Source organism: Trachurus japonicus, unplaced genomic scaffold (genome assembly GCF_045865225.1).
Source record: "Trachurus japonicus isolate A0001 unplaced genomic scaffold, Traja_1.0 AP030748.1".
NCBI lineage: Eukaryota > Metazoa > Chordata > Actinopteri > Carangiformes > Carangidae > Trachurus > Trachurus japonicus.
The window spans coordinates 995-15,000 of NW_028220881.1; the positions used below are offsets into that span (position 1 = coordinate 995).

Genomic DNA, 14,006 nt, shown 5'->3' on the forward strand with positions numbered 1-14,006 from the left:
CGCCAGAGTGATCACCGGTGGTTGTTGTAACAAGTAAAGGGACATTCCAGGGGTTTTGACACTTAAAAAAAAAAAAAAAAATAGAAAGAAAAAAAAGTGGGAATTTTTTTTTTTCCTCTTTTGAGATACTGAGGGTTAATGATATTTTCATCTCCATAACTTGACTTTGTGAATTTTTTTTGTTTGTTTTGTTTGTGTACATGCTAAGTGTTACTTACCTGTTTTTGATATCAGTGAATGAAAGTTGAATACATTTGGCTAATATGGCTGATGGTGGGAATATAAAGAAGGTACTTAGCTTTGATGAGGGTGCTGTTGCAATGAGTTTTGGGAGGGGCATGTTTCTGGGAGATTCAACTCCAACTAAGGGTACAGTAGGTCACCCAGCTTTATCTTCCACTCAAGTGTATCATGATAGCATTACTCCAAAACATGTGCTCAACCCAGCCACTAGTTCTTCAGGCATAGGGAGAGGGGCTAGTGCAGTACGCCCCCGTACATCATCCTCCACTCATATGCACACGAGTACATTTTCCCCCATGCAACACAGGTCTGATGAAGGTATTAGTTCTCCAGACATTGGGAGCCTCATAACTCAGTTAGCTCACGAAATTGGTGAGAGCATTGCAAACCAGATACAAAAGACTACAGACAGTCACAATGACAAAAGTATTCCCACACCTAGTGCAAACAGAGGAGAGGGTCATTCTGAGTTAAATATGACAGGGGTGAAGTTTGTGATGCAGGCAGATGTTAAAGAGCCTCCACACTTCAGAGGTGATGGAACCGACAAACACACAGTACATGAATGGGAAGAAGTAATGGATGTTTACCTGAAGAAAAGGGGTATTCCGCCCCAGGAACATTCCCAGGAAATAATGTCAAGACTGATGGGAAAAGCTAGGGATATTGTCAAGGGTCACTCTACGCAGCATCCCATCCTTAAAGCCTGCTGAGGACCCCAAGCTTGTTTTTGACATTCTTAAACAACATTTCAGTGAGGTAACATATTCTTCGATGCCCTTAGCAGATTTTTACAACACCTTACCTCTGGCTGGAGAGAATCCAATGGACTATTGGATCCGCCTGAATAAAGCAGTGGATGTGGCTGATGAGTGTTTAAAGAGGCAAGGAAGGTACATTGAGACCCCTGCTCATGAAGTTACAATGATGTTTGTGAAACATTGTCCTGACCCTGCACTCTCCAGTGTCCTGAAATGTAGAACAGCAGAGAAGTGGACATCGCATGAGGTACAGGAGCACCTCAATCGAACATCAGAGAGAGGCCAAGACGAAAAATCAAGGTAAAACATGCCGCCCGCCACAACACCGGCAGGTTGGTGCTCATGTTCAGATTTCAACGCTGGAAGATGTAGCTACTGACAATGTGAGGGAGCTTACTTGTGAACAGAACATGACAGGGCCATCATCCACTCCTCCGGTTGAGAACGCTTGCATCCACTCACTCATCAGCCTGCTAGATCGTGTTTTGGAGCAGAAAGCTCAGGCAGTAGTAGCTGCAGCACCAAACAGAGAGCAAGCAAACGTTTTCCAACGGAGTAAATGTAAAGTCTGCCAGGCCACTGACCACTCCACCACAATGCACTGCAGGCAGGAGAACCTGTGCATGAGCTGTTTCCGACCAGGTCACTGGAGGAGAGACTGTCGACAACGTAGGTCGAGACATAATGCCCCGCCCCATCCCATCCAGTCTCAGTCTAGAGAAGAACAACGTGCAGCATCTTTAAACTAGATGGCTCACATTTGAAGAGGGGGCGTGTGAGCATTAAAGAGACAACCCTCGAAGCTGGAGAAGATTTAAAAGAGGTGTATGCAAATGTGTGCAAAGCAATGCCAGAAGATTGCACAGTAGTTATCCAAAACATCCATAACGTTGAACCATTTGGTGAATTATTTCATGCTCCAGTGACAGTCAATGGTTCTGCTCAGCTGCAAGGACTACTCGACTCTGGGTCCATGGCCTGCACAATAAATGAGACAGCAGAACAGAGGACTCTTATCAGAGAAAATTCTGACACAACAAAAAGAACAGACGCAGCGCATTATCCTGGTCGGCTGTGGAGGAGTACAGGTGAGCCCCAAGTGCATGTATGAGATGGAGCTGGGATTGTATGGTGTAAAGTGCACGGTTCCAGTCCTGGTGGTTGCTGGTCAGAAAGATGAGATCATCATAGGCACCAATATGTTGAAGTATGTTGTCCATCAGTTTGAAGAATGATGATAATTACTGGAAACTTATCTCATGCAGTGCACAGGAGTCTCAGGAGTGTGAGCAGTTTCTGGAGATGATGGCCAGCCTCACGAGATGGAGAGGGGTGGATGTACCAGACAAGGTGGGCACAGTTAAGCTGACTCAGGCGGTGACACTACAACCCCAGCAGTGTACCTATTATGGGGCAGGTTTACCCAGTAATGTCCCGATGTCACCTGGAAGCACGGTGGTGGTGGAGCCCACTTCGTCCAGGTGTGTCCCCCGAGGCATCATGGTTGGTAGAGTGGTCACACCTTTGTGGGGAGATGGCTGGACTCCGATGAGAGTGACCAATGTCACTGAAAAGCCTCTCACCCTAAAAAGAAACTGCAAGCTGGCAGATGTCTCTCCCTGCATCGCCGCCGAAGACTTCACACTGCTTCAGGGCTCCTGTCAGAAAGAGAGCGACACAGACAAGAAAACACATGACCGACAAAACACTGTTCATAACACTGACCTGAAACAGAGACTGAAAGACCTTGGCTTGGGAGACGTCGACATTGATGGTTGCCAGGTGAGCCCCTCTACCAAGAATCAGCTGGTAGAAATGCTGGAAAAATATCAGGATGTGTTCTCAAAACACCACCTTGACTGTGGAGAAGCCAAAGGCTTCGTGCATAGGATTCGGCTCACAGACGACCGTCCCTTCCGCCTCCCATATCGCAGAGTCCCTCCAGCTCACTATCAAAAACTGCGCCAGGTGCTCACCGAGATGGAGGAGCAGGGAATCATTCGGAAGTCGGTGAGATGAATTCGCTTCCCCCCTCGTGATGGTTTGGAAAAAGAATGGTGACCTCAGGATATGCACAGACTTCCGATGGCTGAATGCGAGGACCATTAAAGACGCTCACCCTCTGCCTCATCAGGCGGACTGTTTGGCTGCCCTCGGTGGGAACTCTGTTTTTAGTACCATGGATTTAACATCAGGGTTTTATAACCTGCCCATGTATGAAGAAGACAAAAAATATACCGCCTTCACAACACCACTGGGCTTACATGAATATAACAGAATGCCACAGGGCCTTTGTAATAGTCCCGCATCCTTTTATGAGAATGATGCTTAGCATTTTTGGTGACCTTAACTTTAGCAGCATGTTATGCTATTTAGATGACCTCCTGGTCTTTGCCCCATCAGAGCAGGAAGCCCTCAATAGGCTGGAGGTTGTTTTTCAGAGGCTAAGAGAACATAATCTGAAGTTAAGCCCAAAAAAGTGTCACCTGCTGCGACAGTCTGTGAAGTTCCTCGGTCACATTATCGATGTGATGGGGTTGCTGTTGACCCAGGAAAAGTGGAAGTGATTGTCAAAATGACAAAGAAAGACTTGATGGAAGATGATGGCTGCACGCCTTCAGTTCGGAGAGTAAAGTCATTCCTTGGTATGATATTTTACTATCAACACTTTATACCGAAACTGCTCCTCAATCGCAAAACCTTTGTTTGCCCTCACAGCTGGTCAAAAGCGGAGAGGGAGGGTTGGAAAATCCAACCAGAAACCAGGGGTCTTCAGAAAACTCAAACCTACAGACTGGACTGCTGACTGTGATTCTTCCTTCCTCAGCCTCAAGGAGAAGCTGTTGAACTGCGCGGTCCTCACTCACCCGGACTTCTCCAAACCGCTGATCCTGTCCATCGACGCTTCTCTCGACGGCCTCGGGGCAGTTTTGTCTCAGCTCTCAGAGGGTGAAGCCAAGGCTCGTCCAATCGCCTTTGCAAGCAAGACTCTCACTGGCTCACAAAAGAGGTATCCTGCTCATCGTTTGGAGTTTTTAGCGCTCAAGTGGAGTGTTTGCGAAAAAATTTAGTCATTGGTTAAAGGGTCAGTCTTTTACAGTATGGACTGATAATAATCCATTGACTTACATAATGACCAAGCCGAAACTCGACGCATGCGAACAGCGATGGGTTGCAAAACTATCTCCATACACAATTGACATCAAACATATCCCTGGAACAAAAAACATTGTGGCGGACGCCTTGAGTAGGGACCCCTTCACCAGGTCAGTGAGTCAAAGGTTGATGAGTGAGCCGTACAAGGATCTTTTGGCGGAGGCTGAGGGACAAAGGAGGAAGGAGTACAGGATGTTTTTCGGTGCAAGGTTCAATGTCTTCAGATAAATGAGTCAGGCCTCTGTGACCACGCGTGTTCCTGGTTGTAATCGAGCTGGAGGTCAGGGCTCTTCTGATGTTAAGTCCATCTGTGAAGCTCACACTGAGTGGAAGTGGCTGCGGAGTCTCGAGCAGTACAGTTTCTCAAGTTTCTTCCTCAGATGGCGCCCTCACAACAAGACACACTCCCAGCTCTGTCTCTTGAGGAGCTTCGGCGTAGTCAGGAGTCAGACTCAGACATCCAGGACGTCCTGCTATTGGTGGAACGGGGAAATCTGCCATCTAGGAGGGAGAGAAACAGATTAGCCTCTAGAGCACGAGCCCTCTGTAAACAGTGGCATCGTCTGAAAGTTCAAGATGGAGTTCTCTATAGAACATTTAAAGAGCCCTCTACTAGACATACAAGGTACCAGTTTGTCTTACCGGCTGCCCTGAAAGTCAAGGCTCTCTCTGGTGTGCATGACCTCGCAGGACATCAGGGACAGGCCAGGACCCTGCACCTTGCCAGGCAGCGGTTTTTTCTGGCCGCAGATGGAAAGAGACATTAAAGACTATGTGAAATGCTGCCAACGATGTATCCTAGCAAAAAGCCCTGAACCAGCTGCCCGGGCTCCCCTGGAGAGCATCTGCACCACTGCACCCATGGAGTTGGTGTGTATCGATTTTTGGAGTGCTGAAGATAACAAACAGAGGTCAGTGGATGTCTTGGTCATAACAGACCACTTTACAAAGCTGCTCATGCTTTCCCCTGTGTAAACCAGACGGCGAAACAGGTTGCGAAGAAGCTGTGGGACAATGTATTTTGCATATATGGTTTTCCAGAGCGGATACATTCAGATCAGGGAGCCAATTTCGAAAGCAAACTCATCTCAGAACTCCTCAGTCTCGCAGGGGTAGCAAAGTCACACACGACCGCATACCATCCAATGGGAAACGGGCAGACTGAAAGATTCAATAGGACGCTTGGCAGTATGTTACGCTCCTTACCCCTGGCAGCTAAGCAACACTGGGCACAACAGATACAGACACTGACTTTTGCCTACAATGCCACCATGCATGAAACAACTGGATACGCCCCATTCTACTTGATGTTCGGTCGAGTCCCTAGACTCCCGGTGGACATGGTTTTCAAGCAGGTCTTGAAGGATGCCAGTGTGGTTGACTACAACACCTACGCCAGCAAACTGATGGCAAGCCTGCATGAAGCTGCTAATATCGCTCAACAGCATACAAGGAAAGAGCAGCAACATCAAGCCGATGGCTACAACAAAAAGATTCGAGGCACCTGTCTGAATGTTGGGGACAGAGTTCTGCTCGCCAACAAAGCAGAGAGAGGAAAAAGGAAGTTGGCGGACAAGTGGAACCCACAATCTATTCAGTTATAGATCGTAATCCCCAAACCCACATCTACAAAGTTCAGGATGAGAGTGGGAAGACCAAGGTGGTACATCGGAATCTGATTTTGGATGTGAGCTTTTTACCAATCCCTGAACAAACCAGTGCGGAACCAGATCCAGGCACCTCAGACGAGATCAGTGAGTTTCGGCCTCAGCCACTTGATACCTTGAGTGATCTGGCGGAGGAAAATCCAGGGGACCGGACTTGCTCATGGGTGTGCATGTCATCTGATGCTGACTGTGAGTCATCGGGAGAGGACAGAGAGTCAGAAGAGGAGGATGAGACAACGTGTTCCCCAATCAGAGACTCTGATCGGATGTCACTTGGAAGTTCTGAAGCTGACCCTGCAGGCAGTGGAAGCATAGGACAAAGAGAGGAAGTCTCACCTCCAAGAGATTCACCTGGTTCCAGTGTGATTCCCAAGTCCCCTTTAACCAATGAGCAGAATGACCCTTTAACCAGTCTTCCTGACATAAGTGAGATAAGACCTTGTGACATCATGCCCACAACAGTGAATGATAGTCAGGCACCTACACAAGATTCAGGGCCTGAGAGACATGTTGTCAGAACACGTACAGGCAGGGTCGTTAAAGCAGTTAATAGACTGATAGAGAATATGGTGCAGAAACCACTACCAAGGGGTATACATGGGTTCAGAAGAAAGTCCCAGTCTTTGATGACTTTGTTTTAAAGTGGAACAATAGAGGCATAGCCTGTTTTTGTTGTGGTATTTTCCAGTAAATGTATTCTTTTGATTTGATGTGGGAAATGTTCTCATATGTGGGATTGTGTACCAAGATTTTATGTGATGTACAAGGCATCATATTAACTAGGAGATGCAGTAGCCTGATCAACTTCTGTTCTTTCTGAACTTATTATATAAGTAGCTTTATATGCTGGTTTAAGGACTTAGATTCCAGGGGACATCTTGGTTTGAGTGAATTTTGAACATTGTATCCCTTTCATCATTTTCGATTATTGAATACAATACTCTCCATATGTTCAGGATTTTGGAGAAATTAAGGAGGGGTGAATGTAACAGATAGAAAAAGGAAACAACATATTTTGGTATTTTTTATTTTATTTTATTATTATTAATTTCACCAAATCCATCACATGATGTGTTTCAGTTTATTTTCACTTTAAATATGGATTATCAGCAATATAATTCAAGTTTTTGTGGGTTTATTTTTGTATTTCTTTTATTTTTACAAATCTGAGCTTTTATTTTGAAAGTTTGAGGACATGACGGTACGTAGCTTCCTTTCTCCCCAGTCTGCGCTGTCCCTCACTGGGAGAGGTATGTTGTTTTGCTCTGGGATCAACAAATCATATTTCTTGAGTTTAAATGCAAAATTAACGGAAGAATGTTGGTGTACAAATGTTTCGAGATGTGTTTATGGAGGTCTGTGTGTAGTGCCGTGTTTTAAGAGCCATTTTGAGCGAGAGAAGGAGAGTTTGTTTTGCTGCGACTTTTCCCTGTATATGTGTGCGTGAGTGAGCGAGTGAGTGCGTGCGTGTGTGGGTCGGTCCTCCATGTTGTAGCCTACATGCTCAATGTATTTTATTTTTTTGTGTGTGTTAGGAGTTATGTGGAGAGGAGATGACCATTGCACTCACATTGTGTCTCATGTCACCGTCATGCAGGTATGTGTGTGTTTGGCCGCCATGTTAGAAATGTTTGTTTACTTTACTGTGTGGAGAAATGTAGTAGTGAGTAGCGAGTCTGCGCTGTCCCTCACTGGGAGAGGAGTTATGTGGAGGAGATGACCATTGCACTCACATTGTGTCTCATGTCACCGTCATGCAGGAATAAAATTGATGTGAGAATCAGCCCCGTGTCCCCTGGTCACTGAATGAACGCAGAGTACTACACACGAACAGCGTAGTCGGGACCCTGCAGACCCGTTCCGGCTACACCAGGAGCATGGCTGGGAGTGAAAGCTTGCCCGGCGTAGCAACAGTAACCAAGGGGGCGGGGCTTACGCGAAGGGTCAATTAGGTCAGTGGTTTTCAAAGTGGGGGCCGCGGCCCCCTGGGGGGCCGCCAGGGGGCGCTAGGGGGGCCTCAGAAACTGGGAGGAAAGATAAGAAAAAAAAGAAAAAAAAATTTAATCAAAATTTTTTTTTAATCATTGTTATAAAATATAATTTATAATAATATATTTCAAAATGTTATTTGCCATGCTCATCTTTCTGATTGCCTGCCAGTCAAAATATCATTCACGACCCCATAATCTTGTGTAGACCAGGGGTTTGGCCTGTTACCAAGCTGCTCTGCCCCATAGACTGCCCATGGCTCTGCTCAGCTAGCTAGCGCCAAATGGACAAAACTCTCTCAGAGGAAAAACTTTTCTTAGCTCACGCTGGATTTAGATGATCCAACTAACACTAACTAATTAGTTAAAATGATTGACGTCACTCAGGTGGATCAGATGTTTTTACAGTGTGATCACCTGATCGATACAAAGCTCCAGTCATTCTCTGAGCTTGACCGTGCTGTGCTGTGAAACTACGGCTGGAGAAGTTGGACTCTGACACCGGTACCGCCACACTGAGCCTCAGACCGGTGTGATGTCTCTGTTAACGTTCATCCGTGAGAACAGCTGCCGAGGCGGTGCCGCCCGCAGGGACTGACCGCAGCTCAGACGGACCGGAAATGAAACTGACCGGAGACCGCGGTGCGCGCCGAGGAAAAGTTCTGATTATTGAATGGGAGTGAGTTGCTCTGCTCCGACAGTCCGTCCGGGTCCGGTTCGACAGATCCGGCAGTCCACAGTAGGCTATTGGTGAGTGACAGCATATCCATCATCATGCTGCGTTTGTGGTGCTGGTCTGTGCTTACTGTGTCTATATACGGAACAATATATGTTATTGATTTAAAACAGCAGGAGGATAATTCACGTTTGTAATTAATTATAGTAGCAATCCGCTATTGTTGCGCTGGATCGCTATGGTGACAAGTGAGGTAAAGTTGTTGCTGTTCTCTCATTTGCTCTGAGCTTGGGTTTGTCAGCTTATGATGTGGAATATTGCATTCTCTATTTAGGCTTGTGTGATTACAGTGCGTGGATCCCTGACTAACACATCAGTAACAAGAGAAAACACTGTAGTTTTCTTCATGTGTAGCATATAGCCTGTCTGTCACTCCCAGGCAGGCGCACACACACACACACACACACACACACACACACACACACACACACACACACACACACACACACACACACACACACACACACACACACACACAATTGAGGGGTTTGATTTCTTTTGTGTTGTTCTTATCTGTCAAATCAATAACAATATGTTTCATAAGATTCTTATATTAAACAAATATATAGTAATAATTATTGAAAAGTGAATGAAAGTAAGAAAATACATTATAACCCCCCCCCCCCCGGCTGGGGGGCTGGGGGGTCCCCGGCCAGAAGCTAATGCTGGTTGGGGGGCCTTGGCATGTTAAAGTTTGGGAACCCCTGAATTAGGTGACTTGTGTGAATCGTTCAGATCCGAAGAGTTTTTGTTTTGAGGGGGGGGGGGTCTCAGCGTCTCAGCTGGGGTCAGTAAAATGTTTTTCTAACAGGCTGACAGTGACAATCACGTGAGGCGAACTCATTCATGGTCTCTGATTATACTGATAACAGCCGACCTCCAATGTAGACGCGCGACATGCACGCACGTTACCCAAAGCGGTGACGCCGTTTTTTCCCCCCGTGCACGTCCGCGGCGCACAGCTCCACGGACGTGCACGGTTCCCTACGTTGCTGTGTCAGGCAGGTGTTTCCACGGAGCTCTGCCCCGTTTCAGAGGTGAAGGAAGCCCTAAGTGGAAAGACGTCGCCTCCGCCATGTAGAATGTGTTCAATTAAAGTGAAACTAACACATTATATAGGCCTATATGTCCATTACACACCGAATGGGATGTTAAATCCCATGTCTTTATTTCTTCAGTTTATTTTAATAGTAATAATTATGACTAACATTCAGTGAAGACCTAAAAATCAGTATCTCCAAAATTGAAATATTGCAATGGTTTTTATTTTTTTAAAGCATTTTTAATATAGAAATGTTGGCCTTTTGAAAACTGTCCATCTATATGCACTCAATACTTGGTTGGGGTTGAACTACTGGAAATTGACTTTTCTGTGATATTGTTAATGGTGAGCCCCCCCCCGCCAGACAATACCTCTCTTTTTTGATCCTGACCCGTTTGCATCCCTGTGTGTGTGTGTGTGTGTGTGTGTGTGTGTGTGTGTGTGTGTGTAGTTGTTGTACACAGGAGACTTCTCCCGTCAGGAGGACAGACACTTGATGGCGGCGGAGATCCCCAGCGTCAAACCAGACATCCTCATCACCGTGAGTGGAGCCGTTCAACCTGTTCAATCTTTATTTAAACACAGAGCACAGACACTTAACATTGAACCTGTGTGTGTGTGTGTGTGTGTGTGTGTGTTTGTTGTGTGTGTGTGTGTGTGTCAGGAGTCGACCTACGGGACTCACATCCACGAGAAGCGGGAGGAGCGAGAGGCTCGGTTCTGCAACACGGTCCACGACATCGTCAACAGAGAAGGTCGATGTCTGATCCCCGTGTTCGCTCTGGGCCGAGCGCAGGAGCTGCTGCTCATCCTCGGTGAGACCACGGCAACAACGACGCCATGACGACGCACGGCGACCTAAGAGTGGCGCTTTCCCTCAGCTGAGGGAAAAATAAATTCAGGCTTCAAGTTTTATTTACAAGATTAAACTAAGGGACGCGTTTCTGTCTATGGATCACACAGAAACATTTTCATTCACCATACACACTCGTTAAAGCCCCAGTGTGTAACTTATTTGGCTTTTTATTAGCAAAAATCTAATATTACTTTCATAAATACGTATTTCACTGAAGTCGAATCACACCCGCATACAAATGAAAGCTTTCTCGTACCTTAGAATGAGTTGTTACAAGTCGTTACAAATACATGAGTGGGCGACGCACCGAACCGAGGCGGCCATGTTGCATCGTGACCGTAGGTAACCACGGAAACTCAGCGGAGCTGTCGGCTCGGCCTGTTAAAACTGTCACCACTGTGCAGGGCCGTTGCTAGGAATTCTGGGCCCCCTTAAAGAATACTAAAGTGGGCCCCTCCCCCTAACTTTTCCAGTTTTTTTTCTTAGACTACGTATGTATTATCATTTTTTATTTAGCCTAGTAGCCTACCTTGTTTTGATGCTAATGCAACATTACACTGCAAAAACCCAAGTATCTTACCAAGAATATTTGTCTTATTTCTAGTCAAAATGTAATTTCTAGTCAAAACAAATATCATTATACCTAAAATAAGACTCAGAATATTAAAAGTAGCTTGTTTTTTAGACACTTTTTACTTCTTTCAAGCATATTTTCACTTGGAATAAGTAGAAAAAATCTGATAGTGGAACAAGTTTTTCTTCCTTATTACAAGCACAAAAAACTTGCTTTCACTGGCAGATTTTTCTACTTATTTCAAGTGAAAATTAGTTTGAAACAAGTGAAAATTATTTTAAGTGGAAAGAGATTAGCTTTGACTAGAAATGAGACATTTGGACAAGAAATAAGACAAATATTCTTGGAAAGATGTTGAGTTTTCACAGTGTACTATGAGTATTAGTCAGGGTCTTACACAGAATAAATCAGTCATACAAAGATTAGACTACTGGGGTTTTTTATGGGCCCCACTGGGCGCTGGGCCCCTAGAATTATCATCACCTTTCTCCCCTATACAACGGCCCTGCCACTGTGTAGTGTGAGGAAGGACGGAGGCACTGGTGTTGCATTCAGGTGCAGTCAGGCAGACGGCCGTCGGCAAACCAACCGGATGTCATTTTACTCCACGTGAGAAAGACGGTAAAACGTGGGTCGGGTAAACAATACGACATCACCATGACAACATATTGCTACGCCTGTATTGTTTTGCCTCGTGCTGGCAGACCACTTGTTTACATAGAGGCTTGTTTATCCTGTTACATGCAGCGACTGTTGTCTGTCTGACGTCTGCCCGATTTCACGTGAATGCAACATCAAGAATACGTTCAGATATGCAACCGCACCGCTAGATGGGGGGAATTCCTACATACTATACCTTTAAAGAGGAACTATGCAAGATTTTTACCTTAAAGGGATAGTTCAACATTTTGGCAAATTGGTCCATTGCCATAATGTAACATGCAGAAAAAATGAATATGTGAGTATTGGGGGCGGGACTAGATAAGCTTTTGCTTCTCCCGCTTTCCCTTTCGGTCATGTGTGACATGCCCAAAATGAACCAAATAAATAAATAAATAAATAAATCCCTATACTCATAGCAGTAGGTTCATTAACTTTATTTGTGTGTGTGTGTGTGGACCAGACGAGTACTGGCAGAACCACCCGGAGCTCCACGACATCCCGATCTTCTACGCTTCGTCTCTGGCCAGGAAGTGCATGGCCGTGTACCAGACCTACATCAACGCCATGAACGACAAGATCCGCAAGGCCATCAACATCAACAACCCCTTCGTCTTCAAGCACATCAGCAACCTGAAGGTTTGTTTTGTTTTTGTTTTTGTTTTTGTTTTTGTTTTTACTTTTCTGTCCTGTTTTATTGTGTCGTCAGGTTTGTTCTGTCCTTTGTTTTCCGTTTTGTCTGTTTTGGTCAGTGTATTGTCAGTGTATACGTTGTGTATGCTTAGGGTTACAAAGGGGCGGAAAATTTCCAGTTTTTTATTCCAAATTGGAAAATATCCATGGGAATTATGGGAAATTATGGGAATTTATGGGGATTAACTGGAAATTTGGGGTAATTTAAACAAACTGTATCATATCCAAACATAAATGTAAATATTTTGTTTCGTCATAAGCAGACATCCATGCAAAATAACAATACAATTAAAAAACATGACATTTCCACAGATTTATTTGTGAGTAGAACTTTATCAAGTTTTAATTCTTGTATGAACAATCAGCTATTTTACTGAACAACAAAAACATGAATGTTGAGTAAAATATTACTAATTGCTTATTAAAGGGATAGTTCACCCTAGAATGATATTTCGCTCATTATCTACTCACCCTCATGTTGACTAAGGGCTGGAAGAAGTTTCAGAGTCCACCGTCCCTTCTCTGAGTTACAGGGGGTCTTGGCGTAGCAGTGCATGTCCATATAACGGTTGTAAAGGGACACCAGAGCTCTTCGTAAAAAAAACACACACAAAAAAACATCCAAATACCTCCATGATGCTCGTATGTAATGTCCGTCTTGTGCTGAAGCCCCAAATTGCGTAATTGTCCCGAAAAAAATTAAATAAGTCCACATTCCAAGCATGTTTGTAGCATTAGCTCCTAGTGTCTGTTGTCCGGTTCCGCTGCCAGCGCGCATGCGCAAGGTTCGCACTGAGACCGACTCGCTTCCTTGTTTACCCCGGTGAAGGACTAGAAGCAGTCCGTAATAGCCTGCCTTGCACCGGGACAACACTTTTTCGTGCAATTTTGGCCTCTTAAAACATATTTTAGCCATGGCTGAAGATTTTGATGTCGAGGACGAGCTGCATTTCTTTGCTGAGCCGTATTTGTACGAGCCAGAACCTTGCGCATGCGCGCTGGCAGCGGAAGAACAGACACTAGGAGCTAATGCTACAGACATGCTTGGAATGTGGACTTATTTAATTTTTTTCGGGACAATTACGCAATTTGGGGCTTCAGCACAAGACGGACATTACATACGAGCAGCATGGAGGTATTTGGATGTTTTTTTGTGTGTGTTTTTTTACGAAGAGCTCTGGTGTCCCTTTGCAACCGTTGCATTGAAATGCACTGCTACGCCGAGACCCCCTGTAACTCAGAGGAGGGATGGTGGACTCTGAAAATTCTTCCAGCCCTTAGTCAACATGAGGGTGAGTAGATAATGAGCGAAATATCATTCTAGGGTGAACTATCCCTTTAAGGGCCAACCTTCAATTTTGTAAATTTCGGATTTATTCCCGTTTATTCCCATAGAAAGTTTCCGATATTACCCGATACCCGATATTTTGCAACCCTATGTATGCTATTGCCTGTTTCCATTGTCTTTGTCGTTTGTTTTCTGACGTGTGTGTGTGTGTGTGTGTGTGTGTGTGTGTGTGTGTGTGTGTGTGTGTGTGTGTGTGTGTGTGTGTGTGTCAGAGCATGGACCACTTCGACGACATCGGGCCCAGCGTGGTGATGGCGTCGCCCGGCATGATGCAGAGCGGTT

General features: G+C 45.2%; 1 protein-coding gene across 1 annotated transcript in view; it reads left to right on the top strand.

The window, feature by feature from the left end:
- The first annotated feature begins 1,017 nt into the window (after positions 1-1,017).
- The window catches only part of LOC146960073 (cleavage and polyadenylation specificity factor subunit 3-like), a 21,917-nt gene continuing 8,928 nt past the window's right edge, over positions 1,018-14,006 (top strand). Inside the window, exons 1-9 of the mRNA XM_085772638.1 lie at positions 1,018-1,136; positions 2,270-3,014; positions 3,723-3,745; positions 3,832-4,014; positions 5,488-5,674; positions 10,045-10,134; positions 10,258-10,408; positions 12,147-12,322; positions 13,937-14,006. The exon at positions 13,937-14,006 is cut by the window's right edge and continues 89 nt beyond it. Coding sequence (XP_085628764.1) covers positions 1,018-1,136; positions 2,270-3,014; positions 3,723-3,745; positions 3,832-4,014; positions 5,488-5,674; positions 10,045-10,134; positions 10,258-10,408; positions 12,147-12,322; positions 13,937-14,006 — 1,744 coding nt within the window. The remainder of the gene's footprint in view (positions 1,137-2,269; positions 3,015-3,722; positions 3,746-3,831; positions 4,015-5,487; positions 5,675-10,044; positions 10,135-10,257; positions 10,409-12,146; positions 12,323-13,936) is intronic.